At 37.5% G+C, this 17,950-nt stretch overlaps 1 protein-coding gene across 1 annotated transcript in view; it reads right to left on the reverse strand.

Moving 5' to 3' along the window:
• The window catches only part of OCA2 (OCA2 melanosomal transmembrane protein), a gene marked incomplete at its 5' end in the record, with an annotated part of 179,585 nt that overhangs the window by 58,220 nt on the left and 103,415 nt on the right, over positions 1-17,950 (reverse strand). Inside the window, 3 exons of the mRNA XM_082057575.1 lie at positions 7,008-7,112; positions 7,681-7,740; positions 12,432-12,559. Coding sequence (XP_081913701.1) covers positions 7,008-7,112; positions 7,681-7,740; positions 12,432-12,559 — 293 coding nt within the window. The remainder of the gene's footprint in view (positions 1-7,007; positions 7,113-7,680; positions 7,741-12,431; positions 12,560-17,950) is intronic.

Genomic DNA, 17,950 nt, shown 5'->3' on the forward strand with positions numbered 1-17,950 from the left:
ATCAGAATATTTGCTTCTCTTTTTAATAAAGGAGCTCAGCATCAGGAGCTCTCCATGTCATGTAAATCTATTCATTGAAGACACAGAAACTGCCTAGAAGAAAGCCTCTGCACAAAGGTTTCAACTCACTGTGTCTTCTTTTAAACACAAAGATACATTGCAACATATCAAGAGAAGGTGCAATGGTGCAATGCGCTTGTATCTTCATTTCTTAATTTTTTTAAATCCAGCAAAGTATTTTAGGAGCCCAAATATGTACCTAACTGCATTGGTTTCATTGTTCTGTCCTTGACATAACATTGTTTTTAGAAATACTGTGAATTCTTTTGAAATTACTTTGTAATAATTAATCATCTGTGTTAAAATTATCGCCAGTGATGTCCTACTCCCAAGCACATTAACAGGTAGTAGGGCTAGATCAGGAAGCTCTGCTTCCATGAATGTTGATTTTTCGGGCAGAGGACAAACATTGAAACTTGTCTTATCAATACATGTTTTTGTACACTTAAATTGAATATTCGCATAATTAAAGGAATTCATCTCTACCAAGGAATAACAGTTATAAGTCGTAAAGGGAACAGAAGTCCTACAGACTTCTGACACATGCTTGAAGTTAGATTTAGCATGAAAATAACCTTTGTAAATAAAAGGTATTTCTAACAAGGAATGCTTCGCCATAAGCTTCAGTTCTGAATACGGGGATGAAAGATCAATGCAAAACATTCAGTTGAATTTCTAGTTTTTCAGAGAGAAATATTTAGTTGATCCATAATGTACACTATTTTTTTTGGTAAACACTATGGATTATCCCGTGTAACAACTGTATGGCATGGTGTCTCCAAAAGTCACTGGCATCTAATTTCGGTCTAAAACTAGACATAACGCAAAGAGATTGTTCTAATTTCCATCCCAAGAACTGCCCTGCTCCAAAAAAAATTGAAGAATTAAGAAACATAATCACCAGTAAGATGCAAAGCACTTAAAGCCAGTGGACATTTCTCCTTGCTTGACCATTTACATTTTAAATAAGGAGTATGCACAGGCTCAGTTACAAAGGAACCTGCTTTCTGTTTTCCCAAAACTCACCTTTAACATTTTCACATTTGTTTATGCAATTATGTGTTAGGTAACATTTTTGCTCTACCAATATCCCACACCTCAGTTTCATCTACTGTTATAGTCAACCTGAGTACTAAAAAACTAAAGAGACAAATGCAAAATATAAAAAGGTTAGAAGGAAACTTTTCACTGTAGTTTTCAATGTTTTTGAAAAACTGAGTTGGTTATAGAATCATAGAATAGTTTCAGCTATAAAGGACCTTCAAAGGCCATCTAGTCCAGCCGCCTGCAATGAGCAGGGACATCTTCAACTAGATCAGGTTGCTCAGAGCCCCGTCCAGCCTGGCCTGGAATGTCTCCAGGGATGGGGCATCTACCACCTCTCTTGGAAACCTGGGCCAGTGTTTCACCACCCTCATTGTAAAAAATTTCTTCCTCATGTCTTGCCTGAATTTCCCTTCTTTTAGTTTAAACCATTGCCCCTTGTCCTATTTTAGCAGGTCCTGCTAAAAGGTCTGTCCCCATCTTTCTTGTAGGCCTCTTTTTAAGTACTGAAAGACCGCAGTAAGGTCTCACCAAAGCCTTCTCTTCTCCCGGCTGAACAATTCCAACTCTCTCAGCCTGTTCTCATAAGTTCCACAACTCTTTCTGATTCAAGTCGTAAGCATTACAATAGCATCAGAAGCACTCCAAGCTAAGATACTTTGCCAACTCTGGTATAGTTGGCTGTGACACATATTGTACAAAAATCCTGCCATATTGATTTAATTTATTGGGATGCAGATTTTTTCATGGTTGTAAGAACTGCTGTCCCTCAACAGAGAGAAAAAGAGAAAAACAAAACAAAACAAATAAAAACTCACACATTAAAGCTCATGAATCCTCTTGTTTCCTTAATTATCCCCTCTTCAGATTATGTAAACGGCATCGTTATCGATATTAGCAGGAAAATAATAATGTTTTATCAGGAGAATATCTTTGATTCCTTATACTCTTTATTTCAAAAATCTTACCAGGATAAATCTCTGTTGGATTAGTTTCTAGAAAACTTGCTGATTTTGTTGGAAAGTTTGATACTGAACTACTCCACATTGCTGTTTGATTGACAGGATTTAGATAAAATGAGTAATGTAGCTTAACAGAGCAAAGCCAAATCCTCCTTACACAGAATCACACTCATCATAAGACTCTCTGTCTCCCAGTATTAAAACAGAAAAATGCAATTGCAAGAAATAATGATTGTACCTGGAAAAAAGAGAGTGTCTTCAAAGACTTGATATAGAAAGGAAATAGCCTTTAAACTTGAGTCTATTTAGGGTGTTATGTGTATTACATATATATATATATAGGATGTAAGCCCATGTATAAAGAACTATTCTAGCATCTACAGATGTTGGCACATTTGTTTACATAACTAATTGAAATCAAACCTTGTGAAGAAAATGTTTGTTTATACCATAAACTGTGAAAGTACATAAGATATGTTACAAATATAAAAAGAATAAAACCAGAAATGTATATATTTTCATCTTTCACACTGTTTTTAATCTTGAATCAATATTCCAAGCATTTAAAAATTGAATGGGATTGTATTACTGTTATAAATCATCCACCTTCCTGAGAAAACCTCATCTATCAACACTTAATGATAGTAGAAACTAATTCAGACTCAAAAAATACAATTCTGCAGGACAGTGTATTTCTTCTTCTCCCTCTCAGCTCTCTACAACAATATTCTGAAAATGTAAGCCAGATGAAACACTCAAAAAGAAAGAAAGGTCACCTTTTACTTTAAATAACTAAAACTAGACAAGAATTATATACACCAATTACTACCAAGCTGAATTTCATTAAATATTATTAGTTTTCTCATAACAATCCTTACATTTATATTGAGGTATGCAGTCCTTTTTTGTTAAAAGAGACTGGTGGTGATGTTTGCACATCTCCGTTCTGTTGTCTACTTGACAGAGGTCTACTTGACACTTCCCAAACATTGTTGCTTCAAGTTTTCTTTGTACAAAAGTGGAATGAAGAGCCTTGAATATTTTGCTTTCACATTTTCTTTGATACATAGACTGCATCCTTTGTAAGTAAAACCATAACCAAAGAGTTGACATTTTCACACCTTCCTGTCACATCCTCTTTTCCAAGACTCAAAACTACCAAAGAACCAGTTGAATCAAGACCTTTATCCTATTCACCTATTTAAAACAAAAGCTTCTCATGAGCATGGATGAAGTTTTGGACCTATAAAGACTTTCTGAAATACAAATAGAAAATACGATTTAGCTTTACCAGCTGGACCCTGGACATATGGAGAGGAGACCAATGAGGAGGTGCATTAGTCCTTCTCTGTCAGTGAGCATCTCCTCCTGGGATGGCAGGAAACTCATAAAAAACAGCAGAGTGAAGCCCTCTCAGCTATTTCTGCTTCCCAAAGATAACACTTGTACAAGTAATCGCATATCTCCATTGTGCAAGAAGAGTAACTTAGACAAGTTCATCCGATATCTGTGCAACACAGTAGACGGCATCAGCTCATAGCACCCATTTTGTCTATTTGTGCAAAATGAGAATGAAACAGCAATTCACATCTTTATTTTAGGGATTCATGGCTGCTCAACACCAGGGGATTTAACAGCACACTCTTTGCTAAGAACTGCATGTGGTAAAGACGTCTTCTGTGAAAACTGCAGAGAATATGCATTAATAGAAAAAAGCTTATTTGTAGCTTCCCAAATTATTGATGACTGGCCTGTCTCTGCAGACAGCTATGGCCCAGTCACATTTTTGTCAAGCACTTAAATGCATGACACAAAAAACTCTTGTAGGGCAGATAATAAGGAAGACCTAAAAATAAAACTGTCACTAAGAATATAAGATACATACAGAATATTCAGTATTGCAAATGAAAAGCCTTTGATAGTTTTAGAGGAAATAAATATTGAGCCAAATTTTTTCCAGTTTCTAACAAAGATCTGTGAAAGACTAAGTCACCTTGCCAGCCAGGTGGTTCATGGAAAATGTTTGTCACACTATACTGAGGAAATAGTATTTAAAGTCAGCTAAAATGGGGGTTTGCTATGGCTGTATTTTTGGTTCTGGTAATAAAAGAAAAATATAAACAGATGGCTCCAGCATATGCAGGTGATAAAACATGTCAATTAAACTAAATAGCATACTGGTAATAAAATCATGTCACCTAACATTCTAAGGGCAGAAATCCATGCCTATTTAAATGACAATATTAGGAAAGTGCAGGCCTTAAAAATGAATAAGTCTGCCTGTCAAGGAATGACATTGTGAGTTTAGCTTGTTGGAAAAGGAGGGAAACTGTGGGAGCACTAATAGAATGGCTGAGCATCACTGCATTATTCACTACATTTATTCTTCCAAGAAGGATGGATATTCAACATGAAAAAAACCCTTGCCATTCAAGAATTAAAATGTGTGAGACCTAATAACTAAGCTGCTGGGTTATTAATTGTATATACACAGAATATTTTGTGGGTGTTTTTTGCAAATCCCAGATATATCTATATATATTAAATCTCCTGCTGGCAAGATAGTCTTTTGCACACAGTCAGAGTTCATAGAGTTTGTCATAAAGCATATCTCAAACTCAAAATGTTTTGCCACAGTACATTTTTTACATATTGGCTAAAAATGATTGATTTTCCTATCATGATTGCTAGGCATGTTTATGCAATGAAGTGCAATAAACACTCATATAAACATATGTTTATTTGGGGAGCTGGATCTTTACTCTCCAATGCTTAAAGAGAAGGGAAAAGTCTGGGAATTACAGTTCATCAAACAAGTTTCAATCTCCTCTTCTCGTTTTGGGGCAGTTCATGATCTTTGCATTCAGGACAAATTATGTGAAACAAGCAGCTGGAAGATACTCTGAAGACTGTTTTGTCTTTGTGCGGTTCCAATGCTTTTAGTTTAACACAAACAGAATTTCACCAAGACAGAAACAATAAAAGCAATCAACCTATGATGAGCTAAGTGTCCCTAGAAACACATTCCACTGTTTCTTGTATGCAATTATCTTTCTGCAGCATCCTCTGCAGCATAAGATACTTGCTATGTTCTGAGCTCTTTGCAGAGATTTCAGTTTATCAACTTCTGTATGTGAATTCCATATGGTACTGACATTTTTGATGGTGAGGTTTTACCAGACTTATCTTTGTCTAGAGCAAAGAAGAATTTGATGAATTACAATGTTGCACTGAAAAGGTATTTTCAGTGTAAGATGCTTCAAATACTAAACTAATCTAATTATTGTAATTTCAGAATTTTTTAGTAAGGGAGAGTTCTTCACAATGCTGCTGCTGAAGGCTGCTGAAAAGCATCACTGTGTTCAAAATGTTTAAACACATGAATATTTTGCTCCCCAAAACATTTCCATCTTAAAATAACTGAAAATATTTAGGTTTTGTTCTTAAGACTGCAGATAATGTGTTGCGTTTATGTTTTCGGGTAAGAAAGGATCATAATTTATGTATGTAGATACTTAGCAATTTTTGAAAATGCTTAGATATTCTTCTAGGAAAGCATTTTCCTTATATGTTTTCTTTACTTCAATTCATAAAATAGTTTGTTTCCCAGAATTATTTGTAATGCTAGCTCACGTATATTCATATCCCAATTACCTTTTTAAAATATTGATCTACAGCTTCCACTTTTGACATACAATTAATGTAAGAATCTGCAAGCTATAAATTTAAAAAAAAGAAGTAACAGTCTCTTAGGTTCATCTCAGAACAGAATGAAAAAGTATAGATTTTAAATGTCCAGTATGTTGGCAAGGATCTTTTCCTGTCTACCTGTATTTCCCTCCAGCAAAGACACAAAAGTGGTCTTCAGGCACCCAAAAAAAATTCCCTTATTTTAGTCCCATTCCCCAAAACATACTCCTTTAAAAGAGGGTTCTTTTCAAAACCTGTAAAAGACCTCCTGGTTAATATGCATGCAGGTTCTTTTTTTGTATTGCTTCAAACCAGTTTTTCATAGACTGGCTGGATATGAGGCAAAACCTTCTAAGCTAAGATTTCTACATTTTTGCTTAGTAGTCCTGAAGTGTTTGCTGGAAGGTGACTCATCCTGAACCAACCTTTCCTTTCATGCTTATTGCTTGCAGTCTGTTGTTGTTAAATCAATATAATTCCATAGGAAACACCACACTAATCAAACCAAAATACCATATTAACATATCCTTATAGTGCAGTTGCAAATCTGTCCAACCTGTCATATGCCCAACAAGAAGTGTCTTAAACCTTGATGCATGTTAAGGGTGGACATGACCACCCAATAACAATGGCAGAAAAAATCATACTTAGCTGAAAACAAGCTGTAACAATAAATTATTCCTACAGGATAATGAAGGGATTATTGCACTTTAAACAGAGAACTTGATTGAATAAACCTATCTGATCATGCCCTAATTTGTTATAATTTGATACTTCTCTGATATTAAAACTCAGCTACTAAGAAGCATTTGTTATGCTTAAACTTATTTGCTGGGTTTTAAACTAATTACTTAAGCAAGGTAGCAATAAAAGGTTCAGGTGTTAAAAAAGCATTAACATACCTACACAGTACATAGAGGGAAAATATATTGATAGCAATGGATGGATAGCGACAGTTTCCATCAAAAAGACAATTTTACTTGTCAGCACGGATGTGGATATAAGAGGGAAAGTGCAAAACCACAGTTAAAACTGCGCCTCTAGTTCCACAGCTAACTGTAGCTGCTGGCAGCAATGTCCAGCTAGATGCCTAAACGGTACAAATAAGCTTGTAATAATATTCAGTCTTGGGGGATCAAGTAAATGACAACACAGAAGAGGTGAAGAAAAACCCAAATTGTAGTCAGCAAGCTCAGCTCCCTTGCCAGCACCAGGAGGAGGATGTGTAAGGTCTGTGCAGAACCCACGTACCATTGTAGCTGTGAAGGGGATGTTGTCGATCACGGAGGAGGCCAAAGCGGACACCCAGAGCACTAAAATGATGGCCACTGCCAAGCGCTGGTCCTCAGGAACCCCCTGGAATTGAGAGAGATCAAATTACAAAGTTGATGAGATCGGTGTTGCTCTGTCCCCTCCATGGCATAATGGCATGTTCATCACAGTTTTAATTTATCAACATTTATTACTCCTTCAGGCTCTGAGATAGGAAAAGCATTTTAATGAAAACAGCCTGACATTTAGTGATACAATTATTGTTCTTTTGCCAAGAAAATTTGAACAAATATAAATACAAATACTATTATTTCTAATATTCATACTTCCACATTTCTAATACTCCTACTTGCATTTCACACAAGAAATAAACTGTGCAGCTCTAAATTTTCCCCTTTTACTCTTTATATTTTAGGGTTTTTTCAGACTACAGAAAAGTTTTCCCTTTTGCATTTGTAGCTATGTTGATTCTGGCTGCGGACAGATATTAAATATTAAATATCACCCATGCCAAAGTATAACATGCTTTCTTGATACTGCTGATGCAGGAATCATTAACATTAAATTCAAAAGGAAAGTATTATGCATTATTCTATTGGAGTAAAACTATTTTCCCTATGTCTTAAAAAAACTGTAAATGTTTTAAACAAACCTTTATTAACAAAGCTGTCTGCTCTCCTATGTAGTCTATTAAATGCAGATTAGCCAAAGCCTAAAAAAAAAAAAATACATTGTTATCAACTAGTGAAGCATCTACTGCAGTTTCTTTTTTTCAGTGGATGTAAGAGAATACAACAATTCCTTCCCATTCACAATTCATTGATATTCATCTCAGGTAGCTTCTATAGCAGCTTTGCAATTGGTGGAAATAAAAGACACAACAGAAATTTGTAGCTAAATTTGCAGAAGTGGGTCAGTTGTACTGGAACAACTGGTGGGATTGCTTAAGAGTGTGGGGCAAAGGTGCCATAGAGTGGCTGAAATTTAATTATGTCCTTCAGTGGATGCAGGTTTTCCTGAATAGCTGAACACAACTGATTTAAACCAGCTTCCCCAAAAACACAATAAAGTAAATCATGTGTTTAAAAGGTCAGATGAAACTGCTCAGGTCAGATCTGACTCTGCTCAGTCCCAGATGAAGAAAAGAGAAAGCAAAACATATTTTTCTGTTAAACAGCTTCCTCAGATCCATCAAAAAACAATAAAACAACAAAACAAACAAACAAACAAAAACACCACGACCAAAAAACACCACACACAAACCCGTCAACCCATCTGTAAACTAGGCCAGAGATCTTGGGTGAATGGAAATTGGCACAGAAACAGCAGCACCTGAAAGGCAGGAAAGCAGGTCTCTGATCCCTATGTCAGGCACCCAAACCAAGGTGAGCCCTGTAAGCTTTGGGCCAGGGGACAGCCTGGATCAGAGCGCTCTGTCCTCCCTCATTCACATTTGTACAGGGTGCTCAGACAGCATCCTGTACAACCATGGTTACTACCACACATGAAAAGACATACCAAGGTTCCAGCCTAGAGATGGTGGCTCTGATCTCTCCTTGGGTGGAGAGGAGAATATAAACTGAGAACTCACACCCTGGGAGAATGATCTGTTCCATCAAACTACAAGGTAAAAGAGGAATTTTAACTCATGAGATCTACCCTTTAATTCACTTCGATTTTATATTCTTTTCTTATAACAGTCCAGAATGAAGTACTATTTCCAGGTTAAATGGGGTATGTCTATTTTGTCACTTCTCAGTTTCTCAGAGGAAGAAATCACATCATTTTTGGTTCAGCCTGAACCAAGCTGGTTGGCTTTCTTTCATTTTTCTTCTACCATGACAAAGAATCAGCCAGCTGCGATGTCTCGCTTACTGAGTCCATTCCCACATGAAGCCACAGAAGTCAATATTCACATGACACAGCTCCATGTAACACCCACAGCTGGCCATCAGACAGAGCCCTTCAGAGACAGCAGTGAAAAAAAAAATCATTCAACTCGCACACTGTCAAATTCCATGACAGAGATGAACAAAGATCCTAATAGGCTCTGAGTGGCGTGGTGTAAGACACGATAATGTCAGAGCTATAAAGGGGCTGCTGTTCAGACCGACAGTTCCTGTACCTGCGGCTCATTCAGGCAACAGCTGAACACTAGTGGTTTGGGTATCACCACATGTTAAATTTGGCCCAGAAATTATATTTCCTTTAAACAATGTGTTGCACAAGAAAAGGTAGATCTACATTTAAAAACACAACATGCAGAAAACAAGTGATAAGGCTTTTAGATACAAAAACACCCCTCTTATATATAAAAAAAAAAAAATAATAAAAAAAAAAAATTTTCATTACTTAAACTTCCCGGGAGAAACTTTCCTAAGAAATTAATTCTTGTTTGTAGTTTTAAATTACTGGTTTCATTCTAAGCTATCTACCTTGCTTTACCAACTCAGAGCTTATTACAGGGACTTCTAAAATCTATGCAAAGTCAGTATTTTTAATGAACTGTAATTTTTTTCTGCAATTGCTTTGTGTTGACACTTTAAAATAAACTTTTTAGCACATAGCTGTCAGCAACCAGGACTCAGAGTCACATTCAATTAACAGTGCTGCCTTATTACTTAATTATCCATTAACACAATATATTACTTTTCAGCAACACTTGAAATTTATTCTGGAATGCAGACATGGTACCACAAAAGAGATATTCAGGAAAGAAGGAAGGGAGTGAAGGGCACGCATGTGGCTGCTGCAAGACAGTCAGGCTGCCCATCATGTTAGAGATGACGACAGAACTAGTCATGTAACCAACTTCAGGGTGTCTCTATAATATCCAGACCGATTGCTTCCAAGCACCCAGACAGAAAGTCCCCAGTTAGCATCCTGGCACTGGCCTTCACTGGGTGTAAACCACACAGAGGGCCTCCTGCATCTTCCCATAGTTCTAAGAGGAATAAGTGTTACTGCATTAACTGATGCCTTCAAGCATACTAGCTCCTGTCTGACAGCTCAAAATAGAGTTTTACTGCAGAAAAAATAAAGTACCATTTTAGATCAAAGTTTAATTTATGCACAGAAGTTTGCATGAAACCCTCATATGGACAGCATGTCATGATGACTGTTGTAAATACACCCTGCCTGAAGGGATTAAGGTAAAATGCCAATTTTGACAATAAAATTGAACAAAAATACTCTATGCTGTATCCCTGAGAGGCACAGGAACCTATATCACAAAGAGACAGAAGGAGAAAGATTTTATAGCCTGTAACAGCCAGTTGTCAACAAGGACTAAAAGACAGTTGTAAAGATGAATTACATGAAGGACACAACAGAAAACAAGAATTTCTGACTTTTTCATTGCAAAAGATCTCCCAGACCAATGTGCACCCAAAGGCAGAACCTCCAATATCAGTCTGGATATTGTAGTCCCGGTGGCTCTGGAACTTAATTCGAATTTTCTAAAATGACTTGCAGCCTAAGTCCTACATAGGCTTTTAAACGCGCCTTAAAATAGGAAAGGGAACATTTATAGCAGTAGGAAATAGCTTCATACTGACAACCATCCAAGACGAAGGATCACCAAGGATGAAGAATATGAACTGACAACTGCTGAGTGCCTTAGTTCATGGAAAGATTTCTTATTCTTCAATGCATATCTTTGTTTTGGCTTGTTTCTTCTTGACATTGTTAACTTGAAGGAAAGAAAAATGCCTTGGTAAGGACTGTCATATCCTCCTAATCCAAAGGGTAATAGATTCAGACCAAAATTAGCAGCAATGATACTTAGAACAATTTTCTCATTCATTTATGGGGGAAAATTTAGTGTCTCTCACTTCTTCTTGATTATGTGTACAAGTTTCTTTCATGACCTTAAACTGCTGTTATTCCAAACTATTCACTGGTGACCTGACAAACCATAAAAATGAAGTTTGGTGAATTACAACAGTCATATTTGAAGTCTGGCAGTAAATGACAAATAAATTCCTATGTGTTTTAATATCTTATTGTGCAGCCACACAGCACGCAAATCAAAACTCTTCAATCTAAGCTAAACCAATAAATACATCAGGGAATGCAACTAATAAACTCTTAGAGCAGTAGTAGACAAAAGAAACATGGTTTCAATATGGATTCTCTATGAGAGCTAGAAAATGCAAGGATATATAGAGCATGATAGCACAGAGAACTAAATATTGTCTGTACTAATGGGTGTACAATAAAGCAACATTTCCTGATGAATTTTAGAACTACTAGCTCTCAAACAAGCTTCCTAATGATAATCAGAGTTTCTATTCATATTCTCAGAGGTTACTAGATTTTGACTTCCACTTTGGCATTAATTAGAGTTGGTTGAATTATTCAGTGTTTGTACTTGGTTCAAATTTTGTCCCTTTTACTGCTGATGTTTCTGTTGTTGGTGGTTTTCATTTTTTTTCTATAATAGATCCTGATTTACAAATTCTTGGGCTCTTTGCAATAACTGGGGATGAGGGTGAGGGAAGGAGGCTGTGCAAGCAAGTTTGTTATACAGGCTTTGCCAAGGCTGCTCACTCAGACAATTCACTAGCCATGGCAGTGCAAGTGGTCACTTGAGTTTCATCAGTAATGTTTCTACAACATAATTATATCACTTAAACCCAATAAAGAACAACTGAAAAACATGAAGCATCTTATGGAATGCACAGAAGCCTGATTGACGACTAAATGTGGGTATTCATACAAAGAATTATCCAAGTATTTGGAGTAAAAATAAATCCTCTCAGGCTATACAAAGGTCTCAAACGGTAAATAAAACAGGATACAAACATGAATGGACAGTTTCTGATAGGCAAGCAAACAAATTAAAAGAAACTACACAGCAAGATATCCAGGCATTCCAAGTACTGAATATCTTTTAAAATTACAATTGTAAACTGAAATTCAGTTATATTATCCTTTCACAGCATATTCCCATGAAATCTCTTAGGCCATTTGGTAGCCAGCATGTAGCAGACAGCATTAGGAGCATTTTTCAACTTTGGTTTATTCCTATTCTTCTATTTTTTCTATGACTTATCTAAGTAATTGCAAAGCAAACACATAAATACTTATAAACTATCTGCACACAAAGACCGCTGACAAAACTAGAAACTAAAATTCCACTTATGGGAAATGATTGTATCAGATATATTCAGCAAATGAAGCAGAAAGAGAGAGAGAGACCAAGCCTACAGTGAAAAATTAAATCTCAAAGAGGTCCAGCCATTTTCCACCACTCTGCAATTTCTCTCTGTACTACTATGACTACACTCAATCTTCAATATTCCAGTGGGACTGAATCTGCAGGAGGCATCTGTCCAGGAATATAATTCACATTTTAAGTCAGTTGTAAATCTTCAGGCTTCAGAAATCACAGAATCTTACCTCCATGAGAACAAACAATGCTGCAAAGAAAAGGAGGGTTGCCCACTCAACTCTGTTCAATATCATCTCAAAATCATGGATGTCTGCTAGCACTAGCAGCCAAATGGCTCCCAACATGGCAATCCAGCCTACATGAGAAAAAGAGAGAAAAACACTTTATAGTACTTCACAGACTTGTTATATACTATCAACGTAAAAGCTACAGCATTGTGATTTTCAAAGATTATTGCCACACTTTTGATCTGCTGTTGTAACAGGGAAAGTCCACAGATACCACAGGATGAATGGTGTCTGTCTGCAAATTAAAATAAATTAGAAAGGGGGGCGGGGGAAGGTAAATAAGGCATATTTGGGTTACCCCCAAATAATCACTGTGTTTGAATGACAGAGAAACCTTTAGATGTTTAGGAGGCAGACTGAGGGATTCTGCAGCCCCCAAAAGTCTGGCTGCAGCCCCGCCTGAAGACTTACTGGCTACATGCATGAACAGATAAACAGAGGAAAGGAAAATCTCTTTAAAATAGAAGAGGGATTGACTTTGAATAGCAAAACAGGCTCTCTCCAGACAGGATCCCTCTATACATCCTGAAGTGTTTTAAGGGACATATTCAGGTAACTGATTGAAAGAAAATGCAAACCAAATGCACAATCAGCCAGAGAATGTAATCAGCAAATCTTCCATCCAAGAAAGACTCACTTTCTCTCTGCACAGTTTAAATGCTTTCTGGAGCTGTTTGATTCCTCTGGCACTTTTATCTTAAACAATATAATGGCATTTCAGACATGAAACAAAAGGATTTGGGGTGGCTTTTTCCTCAGAATGATCCTCCCCTTTCTGCCTTTCTTCTCTATTTTTTCCCTTAATAGCAGACAATTTTTTTTACATATAAAAAATTGACACATGCTTTTAGGTTTTCTTTAATTCATGGAAATAAAGCCTTCCACATCTTCAAGTTATTTCTCCCTTTGTTGTGGTTATTTCATACATCTCATCCTATTTCATACATTCAGTCAGAAGGCGATAGATCCACAGAACTGCAGAAAAAGTGAGGAAGAATAACAATCTCTACTGGCAAACAACTTTAAGTCACAAACTTATAATCAAATACCAAATGTGAGTTAGGTAGAATAGGCCTCTGCTCAAAAGTAGATAGATGAATTAAGCGAGCCATCTACAAAAGCCTTCAACAACCATAGTTGTAGGAATATAAGACAGAAGACTGATTCGTGTAATTTTAGGCCATTCAATGTACAGTTTATGCATAGTGTTTTTCCATAAAGGTAAAAGAAGAAAGTGATCCAAAAACATCCAAGTTTAAAATTAAGCTATATTCTTTTTTAAATCTTGTTTAAATATAAGATAAATAAAGACAACAAAGGTTCTCACTGTTCATGAAGCTGTAAACATTAGCTATTTTCTCTGAAAAATCCTATACAGTGTCACATAAGCATTCCCTAATCAAAGCATGCATCTTGCTCTCACAAGTACATTTTTGGAGTTTTCAGTGTCATACTGCACTCTTTAAATGAGAATTTCAGGTGAACTATGATCAGTAAGCAACATCTGCTGAAAGTGTTGCAGTTCAGTGCAGGCAACCAGACCTGTCCAAACACCAAAACCAGCAGCTCAGGAGTTACTCCGGCTCACTTGCTTGGTAAGGAGAGCTAAACCGGCTACCTTGACACAGCTCCAGCATTCATGCATTGAGATGGTTTTATTTTCTTCTGCAGTATTTGAGCAGCAGTGATATCACACTTTTGCATTGTTTGGCTCCAAAAAAAAACAGCCCTCAGTGACACCAACTCTTCAGCCAATGATCTATTTCTTTCCTCTCAAGCATCTCCGAGTGCCATCTTCTTCTCAGTTCAGCTCTGATCTTGATGCCCCTAACCTGACTTCTGTCTTCTCTGCTTAGCTGAAACCATGTTTTCAATTAGTATGAATAGCTTCTCCCTTCACCAGGCCTCTCCCCATGATCCTTCTTCTTGAAAAGTTTTGACGCAACTGATTGCACTGGTCTTGCTTGTTCCTTGTAAAGTGGCCCTCACAGGATTTTTTTCTTTAGCGTGGTCCAAACCTAATCTACAGTGAGATGCTGGGAAATCCTTGTAAGGAAACAGGTATGAAGGACAAGGTTTGTTAGCAGAAATACCACTATATAGGTGGAAACTCAGCCAAAGTTTAGCAGAGAGCTGAAAACTGAAGGAATTTTGTATGTCAGATTTTTTAGCTTCAGTTCCTACATTGCTCCCAATACAGATTTTGAGTATAAACTGATCTGAGTGCCTCACTGGATCCAAAAAAACATGTCTCACATCCAGCTCTGCTCACCTCCAAAGACAGAAATGCTGACATGTTGCAAGCTGAGCAAGTCTGTTCCCTGCTTTGGTCACAGTGACCTAATCCAAGCATGTGGTTAAAGATAGTTCATGCATGAGCATCATACTGCAAGCGAGGAGAAGAGCAAAAACAACCACAGAAGAGAGCAGGGTGGGAGTATCTGGTCTCTCTCACAAATCCCTTCCTAAAGTCCAGCAGGGAGGTAAAGCTGCTCTCCCTTCCTTTCAGGGAAGCCAGGCTCTGAAAGCAAACTCTCCTTTGGCCATCCTTTGCCACAGGGGATACGAAACGTGTCACAGGCAGGATGAAATCCACCCCGTGTCACTGAAGCAGGGAGAGAGATGCCAAGTGCTAGAAAAGATTCAGTTTGACTGTATGAGGAAAGCTGGGTGTGGTGCCCTGGGGTAAAACATGCATGCCCTTCGTACTGTTATGGAGTTTCTCTTCACAAAGGCTCATATTTTGGAAAATGAAAGAAGTGCTGGGTCACAACCATCTCAGCTTTCCAAATTTTGCAAGGGGCTAGAGCAGCTGCCCTCCTCTGTTCCCGAACATATCCCTCAGCCACTTTTGTAGCTTCAGGTACCACCGCTTTGCTTCTCTCCAAAGAGCTGCCAAATTTTCCTGTGAAGAATGGCATTTTTACCACTCATTGGAAAGAGATTCCAGGACTGACTGAAGAGTGGTAATATTCCTTACTGCTTAGGATGAATCCTGGATTCTGGAATAAGCTGAAAATCTATGCAGTTTTTTTGCACACCAGTCTGTGGATATGTGTGTAGCTTGAATGTTCAAATGGTAAATGTCATACAGAGGATCTTTGAGGAAAATGTTCTGAAGATTCTTGGTAATTTCATTCATACCAAAGTCAAATCAGACTTGGCTAACACAGTTACAAACCCTAGGAACAGGACTACTCCAGGAGTTTCCAAAGTTGCAAAAGAAAGGGAGAAGAGAACTGTCAGTTCATGTCTACCCCTAGGAAATGCACTGGCTAATTTTCTTGTGACTGTCAAGTCTTGCCTGTTCTCTGAATTCCAGCAAAGAACAGTAGGTTCAGCTCTACCTTAAATAAACAAAGATGATAGCAATTCCTATGAGAGCAATACTGCCAGGAGAAGAAGATATGTACATATTAGGAACTTAGGAGCAGAATTTTACTGCTATTTTTTACAAATGTAACTGACAACACTACATTTTGTTACATACACTTTGTATGCAAGTACAACAAAGTGAAGAATTAAAGAACAGCAATTTTCTCAATCGTTCTGGAACAATCTGCATAATATCTTGCCATTATTTCTACCGCCCACCTCCAACAAAAACAAATCACCTTGAACATGCTATACAGAGATAACAATTATTAGCTAAAGCTGATGAAACACAATTGAACGGCACAAACGGTGGATAGAGCCAGGCATTTTCTTGCACCATGAGTGTTATCAGCACTTGTTAGCTCCATGTACATGGCTCTGCATGAGAGAACAGTGCCCTGCCCTGCAATATTGTTCCCTGAGAATATGGACAGGCAAGGGACATGTCCCCCTGCAGCGCTCTAGCAAGCACAGTTCAAACACGTCAGCTGCCAGTTTTGGCTGAGCAGAGCTTATCTCAGTCTACATACAGTCTGTTCAGAGTATATCGGCTTTCCTTGCTACGCCTGCAATGCAGAGATGCAGGTACCCTTCTCTGAGAGGGATCCAAGAGGAGAGCGAGGAGGAAGTATCTCAAGGAATTTGGGGCATTTTATGCAACATCTCCGTTCACGGTGCCTTGTAGTAGCACAGTTTCACTTCAAGCTGCCTGCAGCTGAATGAGAGTGAAGTTTTTTTCTGAAGCCTGAAGGCCGCAGCAGTTAATCTCTGCCATAACTGCTTGACTGACAGCTCTCTGCTGAACTGCTTGCCAAAGTTAACCACAAAGTTAAGGAACTCACGGCAGCCTGCCTTTTCAAGTGGGCAGCATTTCTAAGGCTTTTCCAAGGCCTTCCTAAGTACGTTCATGAAAATGAACATATTGTATCAGGGTTTTATGTATTTGGGGAGCTTTGCTTTTGCCCTGGATTCAATTTGAAGATATTCCTTCCTTTTTGTAGAATTGAAAGTACAAGGATACATTAGAGACTGGCTTCTCCATTTATTTTCTAGCTTACTGGGCCACAAAAGATAGCCAGGAGGAAGAGAAATAGAAATAATTTCAAAAAATAACTTCTCATTACTGTAGTGAAAGCAAAGCCCATTTCTAGTTCCACAGACCACTTCCTTTACTGCCTTTTACTGCCTCTGTTTCACAACAATTGATGTTCTGGAAATATAACATGGAGAGAAACTGAATCTAAATTCCATTTCTGCACTTATATGGTACCTGTTGAAGATAGTGATGGTTTCTATTTATTTTAGGAAAAATAAAAGGAAATTTTATTATCAAATGCACCTTGCAAATTCATAATGCATTCTTCACACAAAATATTCCCATGTCTTCTGCCTGGGATCAGAAAAAAATGTACAGCAGAAATAGCTTGAGTGTTTTGCTTTTCTCCTACAGTTTACCCAGTAGGGAAAACCGCCTTTGGAACAATAAATGGCTCATGATGAGAACACAATTGCAATTCTACTAAAAAAAAAAAATAATAATAATAATAAAAAACAAACTTATTTTGAAATAATCAAGCAGAACTTGAAAATAGAAAACAATCTGATAGAGTTAAACAGAACTCTAGAATATGTGGGAGGAAGGGAGGTGAAAGAGAAAGAAGTAAAAGAAAAAAATACTGTATAATCTGTAGACCTTTCAAATGCTCATTACGAAAAATTTATATTCCTTAGTAAAAGTAATTTTGTCTGACCTACTACCAGCTAAAAATCATAATAAGCTTCCTCCTAACAATGTGAACATGTAGACACTGTATGTTCACTTATGTGCACAGAATTTCAAATTATGTCATTATGAATACTGAAAGCACACTTTAAATTCACTTTTGTGGAAACTGAAACGACACTTGAGATACTTGCACTGAACACCAAAGCCAGGATAACATTCACCATCTCAGTGCTCGATAGTCAAAACATTACGCCGCTCAAGAGAGACAGGTGCAGGGTACTGCATTTGGGCAAGAAGAGTTAACATTGCACAAATCCAAGATGGGAAGCAACTGGGTGCCTAACAGTCCTGCAGAAAA

Source organism: Streptopelia decaocto, assembly GCF_964273445.1.
Source record: "Streptopelia decaocto genome assembly, chromosome: 1".
NCBI lineage: Eukaryota > Metazoa > Chordata > Aves > Columbiformes > Columbidae > Streptopelia > Streptopelia decaocto.